The sequence below is a fragment of the Pteropus medius genome, unplaced genomic scaffold (genome assembly GCF_902729225.1).
Source record: "Pteropus medius unplaced genomic scaffold, Ma_sr-lr_union100, whole genome shotgun sequence".
Lineage (NCBI taxonomy): Eukaryota > Metazoa > Chordata > Mammalia > Chiroptera > Pteropodidae > Pteropus > Pteropus medius.
Window position 1 is genome coordinate 2,134,271 of NW_024354360.1, and position 27,477 is coordinate 2,161,747.

General features: G+C 37.3%; 1 protein-coding gene across 4 annotated transcripts; it reads right to left on the reverse strand.

The window, feature by feature from the left end:
* Positions 1-130: 130 nt before the first annotated feature.
* On the reverse strand, positions 131-26,095 carry DIRAS2 (DIRAS family GTPase 2). 4 transcript variants are annotated; one of them, XM_039852141.1, is made up of 2 exons: positions 25,996-26,095; positions 131-1,321 (listed from the first exon to the last, which is right to left on the reverse strand). In XM_039852141.1, the coding sequence occupies exon 2, from the start codon at positions 1,283-1,285 to the stop codon at positions 686-688; it is 600 nt and encodes a 199-aa protein (XP_039708075.1). In that variant the 5' UTR covers positions 1,286-1,321; positions 25,996-26,095; the 3' UTR covers positions 131-685. The 4 variants fall into 4 exon arrangements, with proteins under 4 accessions (XP_039708075.1, XP_039708078.1, XP_039708076.1 ...); XM_039852144.1 differs by having other exon boundaries at positions 26,020-26,092; XM_039852142.1 differs by lacking the exon at positions 25,996-26,095 and adding an exon at positions 25,681-25,808.
* Positions 26,096-27,477: the final 1,382 nt, after the last annotated feature.

Consider the following 27,477-nt stretch of genomic DNA (forward strand, 5'->3'; position numbering starts at 1 on the left):
TGATACAGCAGCATACTCTTAGTGAACTCATTATTATATGTGAAAATAAATACTCTAAAAGGTTAAACTGATATCTGCTAACTAGGTCTAGTGAGGTGAATATATCCCTCAGTGTAGCAAGGCTCACAGGTCAGCTGGGAGTTGAGAGTGAATATCCTCTGGGGCAGGCTGTGTTTAATTCAGTTAAAGAACCATGAAATGGAGCAACTTTGGTCTGCTCTCACCGTTTCCTACCACTTCCCTCCCCAAAGGATGGCATTGGCTTCTGAGCAGAGGGAAACACCTGGTTTGGGGTGGTGCCTGCAGCTCCAGGTTAACATGCTCGGGCACGCATGCAGGTGACAGTCACTCCTCTCAGCACACATTTCTTCTGCAGTTACCGGCCCTACCACCTCCTAATGGTACACAATGCTTTCAGAGACTCTGGCACCCCTCAGCCCCCTGCGATGCTGAGCATGTTGGTTTTCATTTGAACCACCTGACAGATTCCCTGATTCTGGAGAGGGGGTATTATTGTTGGCGGTGTGAAATGCCCTCTGAAGGACAATAGGGCACATTTTGGTCAAAATGCAATATTTAACATGTGGGCATCTTACATGCTACCCTGACAACAGTTGGTTTCACATGGAAGGGGGAAGGTGAGGTGACGGGGGACACTCAACTGGTCCTTCCACAGGAGGGGCATTCACATGATCACACATTTGCCCTTGAGCTTTTCTTTCCTTTTCTGCTGCTTGCTCTTTTTCCCATCGATCTGTAGGCTCACGGTCCTGCGCTTCTCCAGGTTGAGCAGCTCTTGAAAGAGCTCCTTCACGTTGTGGTTGAGCTTGGCCGAGGTTTCCATGAAGGCACACTTCCACCTGCGGGCCAAAGCTTCTGCCTCGCCACTCTCCACCTCGCGGTTTGGGCTCTCATCACACTTGTTCCCCACCAGCATGATGGGGATGCTTTCCACATCCCCTTTGATCTCGCAGATTTGTTCGTAAATAGGTTTGAGCTCCTCCAAGGATTGCCGACTGGTGATGGAGTACACCAGGATGAAGGCATGCCCTTTGGAGATGGACAGCCGCTGCATGGCAGGGAACTGGTGGCTGCCTGTGGTGTCTGTGATCTGCAGTGTACAGATGCTTTTGTCACAGCTAATGACCTGCCGGTAGGTGTCTTCCACAGTGGGGATGTAGCTCTCCCGGAATGTGCCTTTCACAAACCTCAAGACCAGGGAGCTCTTGCCAACACCGCCTGCCCCAAACACAGCCACCCGGTAATCATTGCTCTGTTCTGGCATGTTGATTGAAGGTTCCAACTGTCAACCAGAAAGCACCTAGCAAAAGAACCACATGTTTGAGAAAATTAAAAAAAACAAAATCTTGAAAGAGATTGCTTGGATCACTTTACCATCTTTTGATAGGGGGGAAAAAAACACAAGTGATAAAGTTTGCCTTCACTCTCTCACCATTCAAATCTCATTTAAAAAATTCTGCAATTCTAAATCCAATATGTGTAGTCTATCCTCATTTTCCAAATGGTCAGACAGCCTACTCAGTGGTAACTGAAGCTGGTCTCTCTCTCCTTATTGGACAATGACACTGAGCATCTTTGCTCACACATGCACTATATACCCAGAGGAAAGATGCTAAGCTAGCCCAAAGGAGGCAGAATCAAAGTAAGACAATGGAGAGATGGCAATTAACCCCCACCAACACAGACACACACACACACACACACACACACACACACACACACACACAGCCAATCTTTATTGTTTTACCTGAAGTTCTGTAAACACCCAATATACTACTCATATGAGAACAAGTAGGGGAATGAGGACAATGGGGAAGAAAAGGATATTAATATTTATTCACTGTCCATATTAACTTATGAAATCCTCACCACCGCGCAGAACTGATGCCATTATCCCTTTTGCACAATTAAGAAACTGGAAGCACAGAAGCAATTGGGGAAAGCAATGTCCCCAACCTTGCACAGCCAAAAAGGAGAGGATGAAACACAAACCAAAATATTACTGTGAGCTTGCGCCCCCACAGACTGCACAGATGGAGAGCACGTCAAGTGGTATGGACACTACTTAGGCCATGGGGTAGAATGCCTCAATAAATAGCAAGAGTTGACAGTTAACTAAGCTTGGAGAGTCCTTTCATTCATCAAAATTAAAATGATTATAGGTTCTTTATTTTTAAAAATCATGAGGAGTCAAATATTACCAACAGAGTAATATAAACTACTATTAGCAGTCATTAAAATGGAGTAGAATGGGGTTTGTTTTCATTGCAAACATCATCCCAAGTCCAGGGATAAATGTACTTTCCTCACATATAGATTGTCAAATATCTTTCATCCTGCCCCTTCTTTTGTAAGAAAAGTCATATAACCCACACACAAAAGTGGAAAATTAAGCAACAACCAAATTTTATTTTAGCTGAATTCTACAAAATATATGGTAATATGAAGCATAAAACTCATTTTCTCCAGGCAACCACTGTACTGACTTTCACTTAAGAGGACTAATAATAAAAGACATTGCTTCACAAAGTCATGAGGCCAGAAAAAATTATTAAGCATAATCAGCAGTGGAAAGAAGTGGGTGTGGTCAATAAATGTCTGCCAGCATATGGAACATCAGATCAAAGCCAGGACCATGGCATCTCATCTACTGATGTCTCCCCTGATTTCACCACGTACACATGCTGCCGAGTCTGTTCAAACACTCCACCATTCTTGTGTACACTTTGGAATTCCAAACCTACTAAAAAACTGAAGAAGCATCAATGCTAAAAGAGAACATAGGAAGATGCCAGGAAGTTCACTAACGGCAAAAGACTGCATGAAAGCCTATTTAAGAGTTTGATCAGTTAAATGTTCATGGGATCATTATGATCAATAGTGTACCATGTGATAAATTAATTGTTCTACATTTTAAAAATGCAATGGCCTATGAAATGTGGTGTGAAACTTCTCTCTGCATCCTCAGAATGAGGCTCTGTGTGCTTGAAAGGCAGCATCCTCACTCAGCCTTGCTTACACATTATGGTTCTTTAGTCTGACTGGAGTATAAACATCTAGCTGGAAAGGAACATGTCTTAACAAGCTGTGTATCCCAAAATCTCTAAAAGATTTCTTGGTCTATAGCTCACACTCATTCTGTTTGGTGAATATGTTCTCAGCCATATAAAGGTGTCTCCATTATTAAACTGGCAACCAAGATATAGAAAAAAAGACTACACATAAAAAAAAAAATTCATACTTACTATAATTCATTTGTCCAAGAACATCTACTGAACTTCCTCTAAAGGCCAGGGTCTAGGCCAGCAAACAACTGTACAAAAGATAGACCTAAGGCAGGGGCTCTGCTCTTGTGAACTTGGGATCAAGTGGAGCAGAGAGACATCAACAAGATAACTTTACAAATATTTAATAAAGGCTATCACAGGAGTGTTGCAAAAGAGAGGTCTAAAGGAACCTATCCAACCTGGGATATCAGAAAAAAATTCCCTAAGGAGGTGGCATGGGAGCAGGAACATGAAAGATGCATATGAGAGAGGTCTGGGGCAATAACAACTCCATACTGATCCTCAACTCTCTAACGGTTTTTCTCTAGACTGCAAATTATATTCTTCCACCTCAGATTCATTCATTCATTTTATAAGCATTTGTAAAAAACTCTAAATATGAAAACTTGGTGCTTACCCAATAGAAGCTCATACCATTAGAAGACAGGCACAGGAAAGGATACATTGTACCTCATTTGGTAGACGCTGTGGTAAAGCCATAAACAAAGGCAGGAGAAGAACCTGGTGGGCCACCTACTTTTGTCCATGGCCCTCGGGAAAGATTTCACAGAGGGCTAAGTGAAGATGGTGAAGCAATGAAAATCATGACAGTCAGAAGGACCCCATTGAGGGAACAAAGCAGGAATAGGGCCAATGTTCATGTCATGGTTGAATCATCCATATATAAATAACATTGTTGATAGATGGTTACAGGAATGGGGAGCATGGCATAAGCATGCAGTTAGCATTAATGCAATGGCTAGGTGGAGAGCCAGAGGAGAGAAACAGCAATTAGGGGGATCGTTTTATAAACTATATAAATGTCTAACCAATGTACTATATACTTGAAACTAATAAAATAAAATTTTTAAAAAATGAAGAAAAATCACTGAAGAAGGGCATGGAACATGAGAGATGACCAAATGCCAAATCTGATGTATACTAATAAGAGAACTTGGCATGTTATTTACTTAAACGTTCTACACTTGAGTTGCCTGAGCTAGAAACTGAAAATAATAACACCACATTCTTCATAGAGCTACTGTGGGAATTTAGTGAGACAATACAAGATTAAGCACTTAGCACAGTTGACAGTGCAAAGATCTCTGGCTATTTTCAGTAAGGACCAGGCAGTAAAGGGGGTCTCAAAGAAGCAAGAAGGAGAGTGGGGAAAACCTGGAGAAAAGGGAGAAAATGTCAAAAAGGCATTGAGGGTTTGCCCTTAAATCAGTGCTCAAAAGGAAATTATAAACACCTACATTAAATGAGAACAAAGATTTCAAATCAGTAATGTAATCTTCCACCTTAAGCAAAAGAGCAAACTAAACCCAAAGAAAGAAAAATGAAGAAAAAATTAGACTACAGTGAAAAATAATAAAATAATGAATAGAAAAACAATAAGGAAAAAAAATCTATAAAACCAAAAAGTGGTTCTTCGAAAATATCGACAAAATTAACAAACTTTTTTTTTTTAAATGACCAAAAAAGTTGAGAAGACTCAAATTACTAAAATCAGGAATGAAAGGGGAGACATTATTACTGACCTTATAGCAATAAAAAGAATAAGGGACTTTTATGACCAAATATATGCCAACAAGTTCTATAACTTAGAAGAAATAGACAAACTACCAAAGCTGATTCAAGAAAAAATAAAAAATATGAATATACCTATAACAGATAAAATACTAAATCATTAATTAAAAAACTATCTATAAAGAAAAGCACAGGCCCAGATGGCTTCACTGGTAAATTCCAGCAAACATTTAAAGAAGAATTAAAACCAATTCTTTACGAACTCTTCCAAAAAAAAAATAAATAGGAAAGAACACTTCTCACTCTTTCAGAGTGCAATATAATTCTGATACCACATTAAACAAAGCCATCACAAGAAAACTACAGACCAGTATCTCTTATAAATATAGGAACAAAAATTCTCACAAAATACTAGCAAATTGGATTTGTCAATATATAAAAAAGATTATACATTATTAACAACTGGGATATATACCACAAATGTACAGTTGGTTTAACATCCAAAAATTAATATAATGCCATATTAATAAACTAAAGATCAAAAACCATAATTTTAATAGATACAAAAAACATGACAAAACTCAGCACCCAATCATAAAAAAGCAACCTTAAACCAGGAATCAAAGGAAACTTTCTCAACCAGGTAAAGAGCATACAATTAAAAAACCCAGAGCTAACATAACAATGGTAAAGAATTAATATCCTCTCCCTACAATCAGGAAAAAAGACAAGAGTGTCTATCCACCCTTACAGCTTCTATTCAACATTTTATTGGCAGTTTTAGCCAAGAGAATTAGGCAAGAAAATGAAATAAAAGGCATCTGTCTCTATAAAAGAAAGAAATAAAACTACTTTTATTGCAGATGGCATGATCTTATATGAAAATTTTAAGGAATTCAATAAAAAATATGAAAACTAATAAACTAGTTTAGGAAGGTATTAGAATACAACATCCACATAAAAATCAACTGTATTTGTATGCATATCCATTGAACAATCTAAAAATGAAATTAAGAAACCAATTGTATTTATAATATCATTAAAAACAAGATGTTTAGGAATAAATTTAACAAAGAAGTACAAAACTTACACTTGTTTATGTGTCAGAGGACTTAAAAGTGTTAAAATGGGAATTCAGGGTATCCTCAAATAATGTCATTCCATTCACTGTCCTTTCATTACAACATTAATGAGATATCATAAGAACTTAACTCTTATTTATGTCAATTAACCTATGGTAAAATTTGTTTTGTCACACATCATTTTGCCTCATTTCCCAGAACCTATTGATGACAAGTGAGGACCTCCTGTATCTCCCAAATCTCCTACAGATTCAATGCAATCACTAAAAAACTCCCAACTGACTAGCTTACAGAAACTGATAAGCTGAACCCAAAATTTATTAAATTCAAGAGACCCAGAATAGTCTGAACAATGCTGAATAAAAAAAAAAGTTGGAGGACACATATTTCTTGATTTCAAACTCAGTACAAAACTACAATAATCATGACAATGTGGTACTGGCACAGGACAGACATAAATGAATGGAAAATTCAGAATCTGGAAATAAACCATCCCATTTACAGCCAATTGAATTTTGACAAGAGTGCCAAGAAATTTCAATGGAGAGAGAATAGTCTTTTCAACAAATGATGCTGAGACAACTAAATATCTACATGCAAAAGAATGAAGTTGAAACCCTCCTTCACATCATATACAAATTAACTCAAAATAGATTAAAAACCCTAATGTAAAACTGAAAACTATAAAACTCTTAGAAGAAAATATAGGCATACATTTTTATCATCTTTGATTTGGCAATGGTTTCTTAAGTGTGATATCAAAAGCATAACTAATACAATTAAAAATAGTTTAATGAGACCATCAAAATTTAAAATTTCTGTGTATCAAAGGGTGCTATTAAGTGAAAAGACCACTCAAAAAATGGGAGAACATTTTTAACTATCATATATCCATCTGATAAGGGATTCATTCCAGAATATAGGAACTCCTGCAATTCAAAACAAAAACAACAACAAAAATAACAATTTAAAAACGGAGAAAGGATTTGAATATACATTTCTCCAATGAAGCAATACAAATGGCCAATAAGCACATAAAAAGATGCTCAACACTACTAGGGAAATATTGTTAGGGAAAAGCAAATCAAAACCACAGTGAAATACCACTTCATATCCATTAGACGGCTATAATAAATATAAATAAAAATAAAAATAAACAGAAAATAACAAATATTGTCAAAGATTTAGAGAAACTGGAACCCTTCTGCTTTGCTGGTCTGAATGTAAAATGCTTCAAAAAAACATTCCATCACATCTTTAAAAGAGTAAACATAGAATTACTATGACCAAGCAATTTCCCTTGTAAGCATATACTCCTGAGAAATGATAATAGCCATAAAAAATTATATAGGAATTGTTATAGAAATGTTATTCATAATAGCTCCAAAGTGGAAGCAATTCAAATATTCACCAAATAATAAATGGATAAGTAAAATGTGGTATACCCATACAATAAAATAGTATTCAGCAATAAAAAGATATGAAGTACTATAGACATGTAGTATCCATGCATACTTCAATATGGATAAACCTTGAAAACATTATGTTAAGTGAAAGAAGACATCAGTAACACAAGACCATACATATTGCATGTTTGCATTTATATGAAACGTGTAGAATTGTAAATCTATAAAGACGGAAAGCATATTTACAGTTCCTTAGGGAAGAGACTGGGTAGGAATTCAGGAGAAATGAGAAGTGACTGATAATGGGTGCAGAGTTTCCTGTGGAGTGATGAAAGCATTTTAAAACTGTGGTGATGACTGCACAACCCTGTGAATATACTATAAACTAATGAATTGTATACTTTAATTGGGTGAATTATAGTTCAATAAAGTGTTTACTTAAAAAAAAAGACACTGGGAGTTGCAGCAATCTACTGTACATGAGGCCATTATCTCTTGATTCTGAAACTGAGTCACAGCTGTAGAAATGTATAAGTCCATCGAACCCCATGTGAGAACTATGTTAAAGGTAACAGCCTCAGCTGTGTTCCTAATAGCCAGAAAACAAAAATGACCCACATGTTCACAGTAGAAATGATAAGCAAACAATGGAATATTCTTACTATAAAATCAACATGTTGAATGAATATTTCAGGCAAGAATACAATACAAAAAATGATACATGAAACCACCTGATTGAACCTGGCAGTTGAGATGCACAAGGCACTAAGCTTGCCAGGTACTAAAAACGTTGTATAGCTTCATGTGGGCGGTGTTTACAAAGGTGTTAACACTATGCTGGTATAAGATGGTTTGTCAGATTATTCTGAATATTTTTATCCTTTTAAAATTATGGAAATTAAATACCAAATTTTAAAGAAATCATAAAAAATAGGGATTCATTCTCAGACCCCAGTTAAAAAGTACTGCTAGAGATGACAGAAATGGAAAGTCAGCCTTTGATTTTGGAGAATAGGAAGTAAATAAAGGTTATCAAAGTTGCAGTTAAGTGATATGTTGGGGGAAGCGAAGAAAGTCGAAGTCATTTTGCAGTGAGTTTGAGAGTGATGGGAATTGATGGGATGGCTCGAAAGATGAGAAGTGAAGATTTCTCTGTAAAGAAATCTGAGAACTAAAGAAAGAAGAGACAATCATGCAGGGTAATGTAAGGGTTAAAGAAGTGAGTCAGATTACCCGTAGAGGTCTGGTGATGGATGTCCAATGGCACAAATCTGTAAGAAAGCAAGAGCCACTGGGAGCCAGGATGCAGACACAGCTGGTTGGTCTTCAAGAAGAGAAGAAAGGAGAAAAAGTGATAGCACAAGAAGTCCTGATTAAACCTGCCCAAACCAATCCAACCCACTCATGCTGTCTCAGCTTAAAAACTTTAAAACAAACAAATTTAAAATGGCATAATACATGTACTTGATTAAAAAATTCTTTTAAAGATTATAAAATACTCTTTAATTCACACCCATATCCCTTCCTTCCACCGCCCCAGTCTCTATTTCTGAAAATAACCACTGTTTAAAAAAAAAAAAAAAAGGAAACTCAGTTACTATTTCCTGGTGTTCACAATTATAATTTTAAATAATGTACTCATTGTTTGAATAATAGGGCTTAATGTCTTTTTTTTTTCAATTACAGTTGACATACAATATTACATTAGTTTCAGGGTGCACGACATAGTGATCAGACATTTTTATAACTTACGAAGTGATCACCCTGATACTTGATTTACTGACTTTGGGCCATATTTATAAGATTAGCACAATTACCTTCCTCCATTGCCTAATTTTTGTTATTTATAGTATGCTTTTAAAACATTTACCAGTATTTAAGTTTTCCATATATAATATTTATACTTTGTTCTAAATTTTAAATGTCTTCTATGCTTTTTCCACTGGTTGTTTCTAAACCCTATCAATAAACAGCATCAAGAGGATTTTGTAAATATTTTTCTCTGTAGATAGTAGGACTGGAACCACTGAGATGGAAAGGTCATCTTCCATCAAATTTTGCTGATTAAAGTGTAATTGTGTCAGCAACACTTGGGTCTTTTTTTTTTTTTCCACCTTGTTTTTTTGCATAGGTAACTCTCAGTTGCCAATTTTTGTATTTCAATTTGTCACCTTCCTTGGATCTATTTTAAATTTTGGTATAAACATTACCAATAAATTATTTTATATAGCATTACAATTGCTGATTTTATGACATCTCAGTTGATTGATAAAATTCTGCAGCCAAACTAATTTCAAATTCTTTTTCCTTCAGATTTTAAAGATTATTTAATTTTAACTTTACCATCCAGGGGTGTTGATTTGGAACCCAAAAGCACTATTTTCTTTCCTTTGTAGAAAAGTTGGGGTTTTCCTTCATCTCTGGCAGGGTTAGGATATTCTCATTATTCTGGGAGGTATGACATTTCACCAGGGTATACTTAAATTGTGTGTGTGCTTCGGGGGTGGAGGGGATTGGAGGGTGAGAAAGGGTTAAAAAGGTGATCATTTCTGCAGCTTGGAGAGATTTTCTTCTATTTTTTAAAATTACATCAACCCAAGCCCTCTATCCCCTATATCTCTTCTGTCTTTCTGTAATTTATATTAGATGATAGACTCAGTGTACCTATTTTTGACTTCTCCTGAATCTTTTCCCTGATATTTTAAATAGTCTTTCTTGTACTCTGATTTTTCCTTTTTCATAGAAGTACACTCTTGTCCTAGGAAAGGCCATATAACACTGAATTTCAACAAGAATGTTAATTGAGATTTATTGCTGCTGTTCTCATTTATCTGAGAAATCTCTGGTTCTGTTTATTATGGTTCTTTTCTTTTATGTTGTTGGTTTCACCAAATGTCTGCTTGTCTCTGGTTGTCCACTATGACAGAAACATTATGTTGGATGGGAGAGGCAGCTGGAGTGGTTTCTCTTGATAAGGCACAGATCTGTTCCCCTGAATAGAAGGCTGCCTGGAATGACTTTAAATCTACTCTCTATGTTCTTTTCCTTGAATTCGTTTGGACTAAATTGCCTCTATAGTTGCTTGTACTTAAACAGCATATATATAGACACATGAAGAAAAGGATCAAGGAAAACGAGTAGACTGTCCATCCCCAAATGACACAAAATATAAAGCTCTGTGTCTCTTATAATAAAGAATCCAAAATTAGACTTTAAATACTGGAAACCAGCATAAAGATATCCTAAGTCTACAGGGCCTAAATTCTGGGAAAAATGAATTTTGATTTCTGAGTCATAAAAGTTGCCATTTAAGTATCCATTCAAGCATTAGATTCTGGTGAATAAGATGAAAGAAGCATCTCAGTTCAAACAACAAGCTTTGTCTGTATTTCATCTGAATTGAGCTTCAAAAAACAACTAGTTAAAACCAGAGAAAAATTATAAATTGAAAAAATTCAACTCATTAAAAGTGAAGATTTGGAAAAGCCTGATGCCCCATCAACAGTCTGAGCTTAAAGGAACATGATTTCCTGAAGTCCATACAGCTTGTTTCTGCTCATGTTTGCCTTGTTTTTCCACGATGCTTTCTTCTCAGTAGATTTGTCTTTATTATAACATTTGAACTTTATTAACTTTAAACAAGCTCCATATTTAAGTTTGATACTTGAGTATCTATATTTAAAACTACCACTAATAAAAGGTAAATGGGTCATTTAAGTAAAAATAAGGACTATTACTGATATTGCAATATAAATAAGGACATCCTAAAAAGAAATTAAAGTTTTCAACAGAGTATAAATTCCCTAAGTAAGAAAGTCTACTTTTTTATGTTTTTAGAATCTCAATCCAAAGTTTATTTCTTGTACCTTCTTAGCTAAACCTAAAAAAATGAGATTTGTTTCTTAGTGGGAAATGTCTGCCTGATCATAAGTAAAAGTTAAACATTCATGGCTTGTCTCTCTCCAAACAAGCAGAATCCTTTTTCAGGAATCTTATTTCACAGTGTTATGAAGACACCCACCCTAGTGATGATAATGCAGGTGCTGAAGCAGGTGACATATCTGCACCCGGGTAATGAAGCCACACCCCATACGGGGCAGGAGCGGTCTCAGGGACTCATTGCAAGACTCGTAATACATGCAAGAATGAAATACATGGAGAGAAATAGGGCATTTCTTGGGGTGAAAGGGGTAGAATAAATTATTCTTTAAGAGTTATTACCAAGAGGCAAATAAGCTTGGGCACAGAAATAAGATTCACTGATGTTTGTCTCATACAATTCCATCTGGAGAATGATAGACAGAAATCTCAAAAGCCAAATAAAATGACACTTTTCAGACTTCCAAGAGCCTGACTGCTTTGGCCATTTCTGCTTATGCCTTTTCTTTCCACATGGGTAAGGAAAGTGAATAGGAAAATCATGGGATTGAAAAACGACACTATCACCCCAGTCAAATGGCCAATTACCAAGTCAGACTCTACAAAACCAATACAGAATATACTAACTCTGCAGGGAAATAAAAACCAAAGGATGAAGGCAACTGCTGCATGGAAGCTCATCAACAAGGAGAAAGGGTTCAATGCCAGGCATGATGGCTTAATGTGCGGCTATGTGCAGCCTTGAGTTGTTCTTTCACTGTCAGCATATTGAAATGTGCCACTGTGTACATTTACTTGCTTAGGTGGTTTTCGAGTTTTAGCCAAATAAAAATTTATAAAATTGGCAAGTGGCTGCAAAGGATTCCTTCAAATAATCATGAATTATGTTGTTACTTATGCTTTTGATATTATATCTAAGAATACACTGACAAATCAAAAGTCATGAAGATTTCCCCTATGTTTTCTTCTAAGAGTTATACAATTTTAGTTCTTATATTTAGATCATTGATCTGTTTTGAGTTAATATTTGTATAAGGTGTAAGAAAGGGTCTAACTTCATTCTTTTACACATGGTTATCTAGTTGTCCCAGCACCATTTGTTAAAGAGACAATTTTTTCTCCATTGAATGGTCTTGACTCCTCGTCAAATATCAATTAAATGTAAATGCGTAAGTTTATTTCTGGACTCCCAATTCTATTCCATTGGTCTATATGCGTATCCTTATGCCAGTACCACACTGTTTTGTCTACTGTAGCTTTGTAGTAAGTTTTAAAATTAGTAGGTGTGAGGCCTCCAGTTTTGTTTTTCTTTTTCAAGATTGTTTGGCTATTTAGGGCCTCTTGCAATTTCATGCAAATGAATAGACTTCATCAAAATTAAAAACTTTATGCAACAAAGGACATCATCAAGAAAACAAAATTACGCCCTATCCCATCTGACCTCAGAAGCTAAGCAGGGTTGGGCCTGATTAGTACTTGGATGGGAGACCACCTAGGAAGATCAGGTGCTATAGGCATTAAAAAAAAAAAAATGAGAACCTACACAATGGGAGAAAACATATCTGATAAGGATCTACCATCAGTACAGAGAGCTCTACAACTGAATAACAAAAAACAAAACCGACTAAAAAATGGACAAAGAGCTTGAACAGATATTTCTCCAAATGACCAGAAAGCACATTAAAAAGATGCTCATCATTAGTCATCAAAAAAATACTGAGCAAATCCACAGATCTGCCACCTTGCACCCACTAGGATGGCTATTAAAAAAAGCACTATTCAACTACAGTAGTGTTTTAAATTTAAGTGAAGAATAAACTCAAATATAAAAGCTCAGAAAAAAAACAACAATAACAAAAACGAATGGAAAATAACATGTGTTGGGGAAGACATGGAGAAATTAGAACCCTTGTGCATCGCTGGGAAGACTCTAAAACAGTGCCACCTCTGAAAAAAACTAAACAGAATTACCATATGAGGCAGCAACCCACTTCTAGGTATATACCCAAAATAATTTAAATAGTAAGTAATTGACATATAGATACAAAATGAAATAATTGAAGAGATATTTGTACAACCATGTTCATAGCAGTACTATTCACAATAGCCAAAAGGTGGAAGCAACCCACATGCTCGTCAATCTGGATAAACAAAATGTGATATATACACACAATGGAATGTTGTTCAGCCTTAAAAGAAATGACAGTTCTGACACATGCTACAACATGGATGAGCCTTGAGGACATTAGGCTAAGTGAAATAAGCCAGTCACAAAAAGATAAATATGGTATGATTTCACTTACATGATTTCACTTATATGAGGTACTTATAAGAGTTAAAATAACAGAGACAACAGAATGGTGGTTACCAAGGACTGGGGGAGGGGAAATGGGGAGTTAGTGTTTGATGAGAGTTCTGTAGATGGACGGGAGTTCTGTAGATGGATGGGAGTGATGACTGCACAATGTGCTTAACACCACTAGCCTGTACACTTAAAAATGGTTAAAAGGGTAAATTTTAAGTTATTTATATTTTAACACAGTAAAAATACACGATTGTAAGTGAAAACATTTTGTGAACAATAAAACCATCAATTGAAGATCATACTCATAATGTGGGCATAATTAGCAGCACAGGCAGAGTGGGCAGCCCCTCTCCTTTGTCATCCACATTATACAGTAAAAGCAATAAGGGTGTAATCTGATCTGACAAGGCCAGAAGTATCTAATTTCCTGAGAAGACCATTTAAAATATGCACCTAATTCCTGGCCCTAATTTTATTATTGTATTAATGGGAATGTGCAGCTTCACTAATAGCCACAACATTTAAAACTAAACCTGTAGATGATACTGTCCAATATGGTAGCTGCTCACCTTTTGAAATGCAGCTCAAATGAATTAAGATGTCCTGCACCAAATTTTGAACACCAAGTATAAAAAGGAATGTTAAACATCTCATTCATAATTTTGATTTTCATTACAAGTTGAAATGATAATATTTCATATACATTGGGTAAAATAACTTCACCTATGTCTTTTCATTTTTTTTAATTCGGTTACTAGGAAATGTGAAATTACATTGTGGCTAACATTGTGTATTTATTGGTCCACACTGCTCTAGAACATGAAAACATACCTCCATTTTTTAGCAAATTTAATAATACATCATACATAATCCAGGGATTATAAAATTTAAACTCGATTTTTTATTACTTAGAATCCTCTTATTAATAGTGAAAGGCAAAAGGCCACAAGCCATTGGAAAAAGACTTATTTTCCAGCTATGGTAAAATATTTAAAATAATACATCAAAATGTCTAGTGACAAACTAAAATGCATTCCTTACTCAGAATCCTATATGAAGATAAATAAAAAATAATGCTGAAGGCGTGTATAAACCAGTATTAGAAGTTTCACAGGGGAGGGATTGGGTAAATAGGTAAGCAAAAGTGTAAATGTGTCAAACACACTTCAGCACCTCTATAATTTGCTGGAATGATTCTCTTTCAATAATAAGATGCTCTGGCACATCAACTCTTCTCTCGGTATTTGAGTTTTCTCCCTCTGCTCCACCTGAATGTCAGTGCTCTAAAGGCAGGGACCCTGTGGAATTGATTTGCCAGCTCATCAGGGCATCCAACCCAACACCAGACACATCAGAAATACTGAACACACAATGATCGATTATCTCTGCTGCTGAAATACATTTTTGTGAGTCAACCAAGGTAAATTGTACTAGGGAGTATAAATGAACTCATTAAAGAAACAAAATAAAATTTTGAAAAATCTATATATGAGTAACCACTCATAAGTTGATAAGGTCAACTGAAATAAAAAAACTTCAAACGCATATGTAATAACATTACAGGGACAGAACAGAGGAGAATGAATTTATTGCTTTATTCGTCAGTTAGTTGTTACAGCAAAGAAGTTGAAACCAAAAGTCAGCAGAAACTACTGGATATGGTGCATTTGGGTATTTAATTTATTTTTAATATATAAAAAGGACCTTTAAGATATAGTAGATTCTTTACAATACTTTATATGAAGATGAGAAGCAACCACAAAAGTATTTTCTACCACATTCTGGTTTACTAGTTATTTGCAGCAAAGAAATATGTGTTGAGGAACTAAAGGGCTCAAATTGTGTTTTTCTCATATATAAAAAGCCATTGTTCTAAATTTATTGCCATTTTGTGTGGCAGGTGGCTTTTAGTAGTGTGCCATATAATAGGTATTTCTCAGAAGTGAACACACTTCTTCCAACCCTGCAATATAAAGATGACATTTAAATACAAGTAGGGGACATAGTATCCACTTTGGAAAAACAACTGTCCTATGAAAAGAGCATTTTGAAAAAAGATATATACAAATGTTTCCACAAATACATGATTTTGCCAAAAGCAATGCAAATGCAAAAAGCTCTCCTATCTGCATAATTAAAAATTTGAAAATCATTTCTTAAAATCATTTTAAAGGTCTCCAAGATGAAGGATTTCCATGAGTATGAGTACATTTCATAAAAACACATCAATGCGATATCTTTAAGTTACATTTGGAGAAGGTGTAGTGGGCATCAGACGTGACAAGAGGTCAGAGAAGTTGCCATTTAAAGAAAGATTTGAGAGGGGTGACAGCATGAACTCTGGATACCTGGGGTAAGAACTCCCAGGCAGAGAAAGCAGCAGGTGCAAACACAGATCCTAGTGTGACCTGTTCTAGGAACATGGAAGATTCCAGAATGCAGGGAGGGAGAAAAGTAGATGAGGCAAGCAAAGTAATGGGCAGGAGACAGGCAGGTGGTATTGAGGCAGCTTTTACTGTGAGAAGGGCAAGAAGCCACTGAGGATTTTGAGCAGAGAAGTGACAGACCTCCTAAGGACTATAATGAGCAGAGGGTGAAAGCAGGAGACCGCTCAGGAGGTCCCGGCTTGGACAACGGCAGTGGTAGAAGAAGTGAGTCAGTGCCATTGCTCCGAATTACTTCACCAATAAGACAGCCTCACACCTCCGTCCTTGTTATGCTTCCCCTTTGCTAAACTCACCTTCTCAGTGGTGTCATCTTGTTCTATGACTTTGGATAGCATTTGTATCCCAACATAGCTATGGCCAGACCTCCTGCCTCAGGACCTCTTCACTGGCTGTTCCCACTGCCTGTACCAGTCTTCTGCCTTCCACAGGCCTGTGTTCAAATTCACCTTCCCAATGAGCATTTCCCTGACCACTCCATTTGAATTTATATTCCTAACCTCAACCCCGACAGTTTGTAACCTCTTCCTGCTCTTTTTTTTTTCCATAGCATGAATCCCTTTCTGACATAGTATGTAATTTATTTTTAAAACTTTTTTGTTTAATTCCACTATATTATAAACTCTATTAGGCCTTTTTATCTGTTTCATTCACTGGTGTTGCCCCAGCACTTAACCACTGCCTGGCCCCTAGGAAGTGCACAATAAGAATCTGCTCAGTATGTGAATAAGTCTATGTTTTACTTAATAGTCTGGGATGGCCAGGTTAAGCGACTTGTGTGAACAGAGACCTTGGCCATGCATCTGTGGTCCTTATGTACACTTCAGTGGGCTGAGTGGCATCTTAGACACAGCTTCCAGGCTTCACCAACAAGGACCAGTATGGACCATTCCACTATTTCAATGACAGGGCAGTGCTGCTGCTGGTGATGTCCCATCCATGGCCCTCTGCCATGAGAGAGAATTAACAATTCAGACTAAGACCATGTTCAGACTCCATGGAGGGAGAGCCCTTCAAGTAGGAGAAGGAGGGTGGCATGACTACCACAGTCAGCAAGGGAGAAAGCAATGAGGTGAGGCTGGAAAGCTATTCATGGCCAAGACCACACAGGCTCTCAGAGGCCAATGTGCAGCCACTGAACGGGTCCGGCTTCAATGTAGAAAGTGCACAAGAAGTCTACTGTAACAAATCAAGCCCAAAATGGGCAGACTACAGTGATAGCAGGAAGGATGGAACATCAATTGGTGATGGTGGGGGAAGGACTTAAGATGTGGTGTGAGATGAAGTAAAGAGTCAAGGAAAACTTCTAAGGTTTCCAGTTGGTAGCACTGAAGAGACAGAATGAGATCATTTACTTAGAGAATGTTAGACAAAGTTCAGGTTCTAGGGGAAAATCATGAGTTTGATTTTCAGCATAGAGTTCTGAGTGTCTTTGGAAAATAGAGGACTCACATCAAGTGGGCAGGTGGATAATGCATCTAAGGCCAGCTGTAGCACCTGGGATCAGAATGCACAGTTGGGAGTCATTAGAGTGAGGTAGGGATTGAAGCCTAGTGCATGGATGAGATGACTTGTGAGAATAAAGAGCGGAGGACTTAGACATGGCCTCAGGAGACTCCATATGTAATGTTTGGAAAGACAGTAGATCCGCACAGAATTAAAAAAGAAGAGATCTTAGGGTAGAAGCAACTGCACTGAATGGCTATGTGTAAAAGCCAAATAAATTGAGGACTTCCAAAAGTAGAGAGGGCTCACCAGCATGAACTGGTGCCAAGAAGTAAAATGCAGTGAGAAATAGAAAGTACCCTTGGGAAGCAATAGAAATCACTAGCAAGAGAACCTAGCCAGAAATGTTTTGATGGCACCATGGGTGGAAGCTAGATTGAATTAAGTTGAGGAGTGAACATGAGATGCAGAAATTATTACAGGCAGATTATAATAGCTTCTGAGACTCTGGTTGTGAATTGGAGGAAAGGTTATGAATTGGTGGCTGAGTGGTACCCAGTTTTAATTTTTTTAAAGGATTCTTTTCAATTAATTTTAAAATACAGAGACATGAACATGTATACATGTTAATAGGAAGATAACAGCTGAATATATTAGCAAGATAAATGTAAGTTTTGGGAGAGGTTCAATGAGAAGTTGAGCAGGTATGCTGCAAAGACAGGATGCTGTGGTCAGAGAGGGGATGCTCCACTATCCCTCTGTAAGTGGGAGATTTTCCAGCACTGACAAGATCCCCTGTGGCTATGACTGTGGGTGTGGAGCTTAAGGGGAATGGAGGAAAAAGATTCAAACGTATGACATTTGAACACAGGGTAAGAAGGAAGACTGAACCAGGGGCCAATGCCTTTGATAAGCAAAGAATATCCAGGAGGTCAGAAGCTGAAGGAATGAAAAGAGGCAAGGGCACAGAGTCAGGAGCTGTTAACCATTAGTCAAAGAATATTTGTGTCTGCTTTACCATCATTAAACAGGTAAACAAAACATGCTATAAAAGGCTATAGCTACTGATGTGTCTAGACTCCGATAACAGATTGCATCAGATGGTCCTTAGCTTCACCTGTCTTCAACAGGCTTCCAGTCAGGGTCAAGATCCCCAGAATCATTACATAGATGAATAGCTAAAGACTACACTGACAAAAATATAAGCAGGGAATATTCTTACATCCTTAAAACAGTATAAATTCAGTTACAAAGCCAGGACTGCCGGTGGGGAGTTGAGCTCAGTCACGCAAGACAGGAAAATGTTGGTGAAAGAAGGAAAAGGGATTTGACCAGATACAACATAGACAATCCTGCAGATCTGGCTCAAAGAGAAATGTGTAAAGGGGAAAAAAATCAATATCTGAAGATTAACTGGAGAGCATGTGTATTAGGCAAATTAGAAAAGGCTGATGCAGAAGGCCAGTATTCAATCCAGAAGCAAAATGCAACTATAAGGCAATAGGCTTTGTGCCAGGTTATAAAGGGGAAGAATAAATCTGAGACACTGAGAGGTACTATTAAGATGTTGATTCGATAACAACCACAAAAACAACCCGCAAATCCTGACCATCAAGCAAGTGTTGAGAGGCCCTATACAAGTTGGACCTTCAAAACACCTTTGATTTAGGTATTAGTAGCCCCACTTTACAGGTAAGAGATTTGAATTCTACTTTGGTTAAAGTAACAAGCATTGCTGCTCAGCTAATAAGTGGCAGAATCTGCATTTCAACTCAGGTTTAGCAAATTCACGAACACATTTAAGCCAATCCAAATTAGTAAGAAACTCTAAGTCCTAAAATGTTGAGGATGTTTATATTATCATGTAATCTTAACAAGCAACTTTCAGAGCAATCTCATTTATTTTAAAAATGTAATAATGATATTAGGCAGCTAATAATGGATGACTGTGTATGTTTTCTGACTTATCAAAAAAGTCATGAATGCCTCATAAAAGGTCCACATCAAACGATGAATTCTGAGCAACCATTCCAAGTGGTTAAATAGCACATACTTAGGAAAACATGTGTTATACTTATGTCATGGAATATTTAAATCAGTATTTTAACTCAGCCCTAATGCTGAGTCAAAAGTGCCCTGATAAGGCTGAGCAATAAAAGCCCAAGCCACAGGGGGTGGGAGTCAGAGAGGAACTGTGATGTTGCTGGTCTTTGTAGGTCTTAAAAGGCAATGAGAGAATATGAAAATGTTTAGAATTTACATACCATTCAATGCTGAGTTAAAATAAAGACTCCCAGTTCCTAACGAGTACAAATTCCTAATTGGTACAGTTCCCAATTAGTACAAATCCTACAATTAAGGTCTAGGTCACATCGGCTGAATCAGGGTTGTAGGACAAGATCCGGGGCCCCAAACATGTCTGTGTTTCCATAATGGAATTAGAATGAAATCTAGATTTGTCTTAAAGGATAGAGATGGATAATCTTATGAGAGAAAATTCTCAGAATGTCCATGTAAGAATGAAAATAATACAAAACAATTACTGAGGCAAAAATCAATATTTCCTACACTTTTCTAATGTATTAACTTGATTTAAGTCATTTTTCACATTAACTCACAGCAACAACTACCTCAACATTTCTATTTCAGTCAGAAATAGTCAAGAGCGCAAGTCAGATGAGAAAGAAGAGTTGGTATTGAATGTTTAGCATGTGAGTTACAGGTTGAGTGGTATCAGGTGTTAATAAAATGGTATCTAGTCAATGAGGGATAGATCTGAATAGTGAGAAAAACAAATGGGAGTAGTATTGTATCAATGTTTCACACACATCTGTCCATTTCACTACATACGGAGCCATACTGTGCTTTGTAACAGCTGCACAGGACTCCCTGCGAAATGGTCCATCACTTATCAACCAGTTTCTCCCTGCTTTTCTGCTCAATGAATAGCTTTAAACATAAATATCTCATCACATTTTTGAGTCTCTATGTAGAATAAACTCCTATAAATGGAACTGCTGGATCAAAGGATATGAGCATTTTAAAGTTGGTAGAGATTGCCAATTGCCCTCCAAAATTACCACAAATTTGTCCCCAACAGTGTGAGTGCTAGCTCCTCACACTTTGTACAGTCCAGTGTATTATCAAACTCTTTGATCCTCTCCAATGTAACAAGAAGTCTGTTTCTTATTACTGATTTAATTGTATTTACGTAAGCTGTGTGACACTGAGCATCTTTTCATACGTTAAAAGTAATTTGTATTTGTATCTTTGAGAGTTGCCTGCTCTTGCCCTCTACTAAATTTTCTATTTGCAAAGATGACAGTTATCTTATATTAAGGCAGTGGTTCTCAAACTATGCTTAGCTGACCAGCACTATCCCCTACTAAAGACACTGCTGGAAATGCTCTGGCCCCATTGAATCAGTCTCTTGGGTTCAACCCAGAAATCTCAGGTTTAACAAGCTCATCAGGGGATTCAGATGTTCACAAAATTTGAGACCCACTGCATTAAGGAAATTAGATCTCATCTGAAAGGTGTTGTATATATTTCTTGCAAGCTGTTGTCTTTTGTTTTTTTCTAGACAGAAATTTAAATTTTCTACGCGACCAAATTTAACAAACTTTTCCTCTTTGTATCTCAGTTCAGGATCATATTTAGGAAATTCTTCTCTGTTTTGAGATCATTAAAAATTCTCTTATATTTACATTAATTCTTTATGTTTAAATATTTGCTACAACCTGATTTATTGCTACATCTTGAAATTATTGTTATATTTAGAAGAATTTAAACTGACATTGAAAAGAATGGAAGAACAAAGAAAAGCAGAGTGTTAGATAAATCTATCTGAGATATGTGTGTGTGTGTGTGCGTGTGCGTGTGTGTGTGTATAAACACTGTTTGTCATGATATCCTGGGAAATTTAGGTTCTTTTCAAAATCTAAGTCACCCAGTCGTTTCTATCATTCAACACTTTCAATGCCCTCTTTGCTTGCAAACACATACAGACCTTGCTAAAACAGTAATATCAGTTTTACATTTTGTGGTCCCTTCCCATTCAATCTGTGGTCAAGAACCCAATGAAGTCCAAAGAGGCTCAAAAGAGAAGCACAATCCCTCTTCAAGTGTCAGGGAGTATTCCACAAACACCTTTCTTTAAATCTCGGGGACTATTTTATAGGCAAGAAAGCAATGAGATAACCCTCTGATCTCAGAAGTGCATGTGTTGGGGCGGTGGGGGGCGCAGAGCTTAGCTAGGTGATAGAGTTGGGAAGACTAGTCCAAGTTTATACAAAAAAGAAAATGCCACTGAGTTGGATTTTTAATGTGATAGAGAGCTGAGAGAATTCTTGGGTTTGCTCTGAATGCAGAGACCTGGATACTAATCATGTTTTCTCTTTCTCAGCATCATCTGAAGATAAGCTCCAAAATCAAATCACAGATGTGTTCCAATAAAACAACTGGAGTGTAAAGACGACATAGGAAGGAAAGCTTCCCCTCCACAGGTTCTTATGTCTGAGCTCTGGTATCTGATCCCCAGCTTCAGAAGTAGAAGTTGTGTGTATATGTGTGTGCACACAATGTGTAATGTGTGTGTGTGTGTGTGTGTGTGTGTGTGTGTTTATTGTGGGAAGGCCTCGTGGAAAGTTCCCGTGTTCTTTAATCAGAAAAACAATCATTTTACAAAAATTAATTAGCTTTAGAAAAATATTGCACAGACTCCTTTTACAAAATGCTACTCTCTTTAAATCTCAAATCTCTTATCATAACTTCCGGGAGAGCAAACCATGTGATGGAAATGGTATTAGCCCCTCCAGCACTAACTGATCATGGAGGCTATCTAAGGACCAGGTAAAGAAATTGACGTCTTTTCATTAAGGGCATTTATTTATGTGTTTTAAGAAGTCAGTGTGTGTGAGTCAATCAATTACAAAGTATTACATATCACCAAACTGTATTTAATGGTATAAAATACATAGTTACAAACATTGAAAATACGAAAATACACATACCAGTGAAGGATAATACTAAAAGATCTTCAAAGCATATTCAATCACATGGTAAATACTAGCTCACTAGCTATTTATTGATTTTACAATGGGTTTGCTACTACATCCCTAGTAAAGGAATGTAGACATGAAAATTGAATGATCTCTAATGGGATATGGGGTCTCAGTTGCTGACGTCTGTAATCAGGTATTGGACTGAAGCAAACTAATACTGGTGCAAAATGGCGATGCTCACCTCTAAGTCAGCTCCCTCTGTTTCTGCTATAGTAGACCTCTAGGTTGCATGTGGAGTGAATCCACGCCTATCCACTGGTTACTTTTTTGTAGAATTAGAGGATATATTTGATCTAATCCTCTTATTTTACTGATAAAAAAGTAATAGGTTCAAGATACAACTAGGAGGCGTGCAGCAATTTGAGATCCTTTGTATATTTATTTTTGATAATGTTTATTTTAATGTAATAACTGCTAACATTTCAGCTTTTAAATTGTTTTGCCAGAGGGTTAACAATCTGTAGCTGTGCTGGACAATACACTAGCCACTAGCCACGTGGGCTACTAAACTCTTGAAACATAAGTAACTCAAATTGTGATATTCTGTAAGTGTAAGAATTAGCATAAAAATACTGTAAAATGAGTATTTTGTCGATTACATCTTTAAATGGTCATTTTTGATATATTGGGTTAAAGAAAACATTATTAAAATTAATTTTATGTTTTATTTTGCTTTTCTAATGTGACTACTAAGACATTTTAAATTAAGCATATTGCTCACATATTTTATTTCTATTGGACAGTACTGATTTATATGAAAACACTTAACTGCACTAAGGAGAGAGCTATAAGGAATCTTTCTGGATTTTGCCAGTGTTGAGAGTAGAGGAGGAGAGAATGAGAGGGCATTTGTTCTGAGTATTTACTTGGTCAAGGAAGAGAGAATTTCAAGCCACACAATAAAACCTGAACATTATTTGAAATCAAATAATTTTTAAGTTATTCCTATGTGTGCATGTGTATAAATTTACCTTGTTAAAGATAATTAACAACTGTGATAACATGACAACCATCACTCTCTCTTTTGACTAAAAGTAGCTATTTTCCTAGAAAAATCATAACCAAAATCAGTGTCCTAGAAATCAGTTCTGCTTCTATCCATTGTAAATACCCGCACCAGATAAATAGATGGACAGGTGATAGATGGATTATAGATACACAGAATGAGGGGTGAACAATCTAGTCTACCTTATAAGTGAGAATGGAGCACAATGGTTATCTGAATTGAAAGTTACAGGTCAGCACTAAGCCCTTTTTAACTTAAAACAGCTGGCAAGCCACCATTTCACCCCAGGCAACCAAATGCTCCTCTTTGTAACAAAGAAACTCTTTATAGTGCAAAAATTTACTCCATTTATCTTGGAAAAATGATTATTTTGTCTAAATCAATAGGTTAATTTTCAATATACTAATATACCAACTATGGCCACAACATTAGAATAAACAATAAGTTTTTATTATCACAGATGTACTCTTTTTGATAAAAGAACTCCCATTGGTTTTCAAAGGTTTTAATTTTTCAGTAAGATATGCAGGTATCAGAGTAGAGGCAGTATCCACCCATGAAATGATACATTTCTAGTAGGATGAAGTCATGTGTGGTTTACAGGATATGCACAACATGAAACTAATAAGTCTCTGCTCTTCTCACAGTAAAACAGCATTGCTGATTGCTGAGAAAGCTAGATTGGTAGGCACAAGCTGGAAAAGAATGCTAAAATTTGGAATTTAATTTAGGTATTTTCTGCATCTCATCTTAGGAACAATTTTATCAAAGCTCTAACAAGATTCTGGAGGCTTCTACAATAACCATGAACATATAATTGCCATCTGCAGAGATAACCGAGGGGCAGCAATGCTGTGCCTGGGAATCACTTTTCTCTCTCTTCACCTTCTCTGTGTTTACCAGGGACCATAGTCTCTATATCTGAATTAAATGTATGTGTTAAATGAGATGAACATGTTTCTTTGCCTTATATCTTCTATTTCTATAAGATAAACTGTGGGTCTTGCTGTGCCTCAGCCCATAGTACCTTCTGCATTTCCAGATAAAATTGTTGACAATTTACCATTTCAAGCAACACCCTGCAAAAAGTATTATTCCCCCACGAATTTGTTAAATTTATTCTAATTTTATTCTCCCCCTTTCTCTCCCTCCTACTCCACCTCTTCATAGCCAAATGCCACTAGAAAAGAAGCACATCTGGACTGATCTGGAATGTAAAATGCTCCAGTCTTTGTTATCTAGAAAATCTTCCTTAAAGAGAATGTTTTTAAAGTTTTTAGTTCAAAGCAGAAAAGATCTCATGTGCTAACACCAGCTTCTCACATGAAAGAGGGTGATTCAAAAAACAGAGGAAGACATAAAGAATAAATTCCTAAGGAAGGCAAGCTGTGTGACTGCACAGTCTGAAGAAACGGAATCCCATCACGACGTTGTATTTCACCATTCAATGGATGGAACCGATGATTCACAAAGCTTCCTGTTTAAGTCTCGCATACCCCATAGAACATGAATTGGAGTTTAAACGGGAGACATTTCATGAAGACTCCAGTAGGTTCCCACACAGCGAGAAGCCAGGGATGCTCTGCAAGCCAGCCTGGGTGCTGTAAGCAGTCCTCGTCTTCTTATGGGAACCACAGTCTTAATAGCTAAAGATAGGATGCTGTGCCTTCCCTACATTCTGCTCTTACAGGGAAACAGAAAGGAAAACCATGTAGATATCATCAAATTCATTATTTAAAAAGAGAATTAAAATATTTAGCCAAGTCTCAGACAAGCCCATGAAGAGCTATGGTCTAGTAGGAAACATGCTGAGCAAAACGGCAGCCTCTATCTAATGTGCTATGCATTTTTCTCACTTTGGACCACATCTTTTAAGGACTTTCATAAATGCATTAAATCATCTTCCACATTAATAGAAACAGCTGCCCCTCAGATTTTTCTAAAATCCTATCTTCTGTTTTAGATGGAATGCCAAATGTATAAGATGCAGATTTTTTAAGAATTTGTTTTACACAAGAGTATCAAGATGATCACTCTCCCTGACAAGGATACATAAATGCAGCTTTTTCCCACTACTGCTGACTCGCATCCCCCTCCACTTCCGCACCCCCACTCCGTTCCCCATAGTGGCCATCCCTTTTCAGGGGCTCGCAAACCAGAAAGCCAAAGTCGTCTGTGCCCCAATGCGAACGCAGCAAAACCACAGCAAACAAGGGGAAAAACCCTTACCTGAGGAAGAACTCAACTGCTCAGAGCTTCTTCCCAGCTCGCCTCTCATAGGACTGGGCAGCGCAGGGTGTGTGGATGCGGGCTCCTCCCGGAGGCAGGCGGGGCGCGCGCTCCCTTTCGCTGCCGTGACGATGCTGTCAGCCGCTCGCCCGCCCGCGCCTGCTCGCCAGCCCTTGCGCCCCGCGCCCCAGCACACCTGTGACCCGGTGCGCTTCACGCTCCTGGAGCCCCCGCGCGCCCTGCGCCGCCCGCGTACCTGCGTCCGGGTGCGCCCCACGCCCCCCGAGCCCCGGCACACCTGCGCCCCCCGCGCACCTGGACCGCCCTGCCCGCGCGGACCTGGAGTGGTCACAGCCTTCCCACGGTCTTGCGGCCTTCCTCCTCTTCTTTTCCTCTTCGATCTCTGACTTCTGTGCTGTGCTAAATGCCTGCTGCAGTGGTGGCTGCTCTCGCTTAAATGGCGCCTGCTTGCCTCCAAAGAGCTTTTAGGTGCCACCTACTGCATGGTTCTGGAATAGATGGTCAGGACTGGAATTTTCTGGGATTTCAATGAATTAAAATAATTTCTTTGAAAGTGTACCAGATTCTTTTGTTTTAGATTGTTCACATTACCAACTAAAATTATTACTAACCATAAGCCTTTCTTTTCGGTGTCCCGATACTAAATCAAAAACCTATTCATTTAGAAGGCAGACGAAATGGGGCCATGCTCGATAACCAACCAACAGTTCAGATTAATGCATTCTAATTTGATAGACTCCTATGACAAATTCATCATAGGCAATCTGGGACTAGAATCGCCTTTTCACTGGGTAGTTTCACATTAGCGTTTCAAGAATATAACCAGATTTATTTTCTGACACTGATAAACACTTGTCAAAGAAGTATTAATCAAAAACATATGAGTCAGCACGAAATAAGATTTATGGCTAACAATTCTGTGCCGACATTTTAAAAATGCTTGCTTCTTTCACTGATCCATAAATTTAAACTACTGGTTTGAGGAAGATTTCTCCCCCTATTATAACTCAATCTTTTTAAAATTTATTTAAATTAGTTTTTTTAATACTATCAAGTTTTCTAAGAGTTGAGCAATATTAATATTTTCTTGACTTTAAATTTGATTTAGCTGTTAGAATCCCATTTACCTGTTCTAAAACTGTTTTTGAATTTTTGTATAATTTCAAACAGCATAATCCTTTGATGTTAATTTCCAAAGTAAATATCTACCCCGTTATTCAGAGGAAATGTACGTTTTTAAAATCTTACTTAAGGATTATAATTATAATAAAGAAAATTAATTTTGCTCATTAGTCGATCCTAATTCTAACCTTGAAGCTATGGCCATTGGAATATGAAAATAATATACCATTTTTGTCAGTCATCTAAGGCTACCATCAGCAAATCTACCTCTAATTTATAGATGCCGGGAAGCAGGGTAGTCACTCCATCTCAGATCTCCTCTTCAAGAGAATGGATGGCTATTAGGAAAACTGCCCCAGAGGGTCTAGATTCATCAAGGTTCTGGGCACTGCCTGCTGCCATTTTGGAATCTGAAAGGACCATTCAGACTAACAAATTAGGATGATGTTTACCATGACAACCCAAAATGCAGGTTATCAGGTTAAAAGATAAAATGGAGGTTGTGGTCTAAACAAAGAAGAGTGAAAAGATTTAAAGAGCTAAAATTATTGAAGGCACAAAGCCAGTTCTAGCCCAGATCTGGGTGGGAGAAAGGACCTGGAGGTGGTGAAGGGCAAATTCCACATTGCAAAAGAATCTTGCCTTTTTCCACAT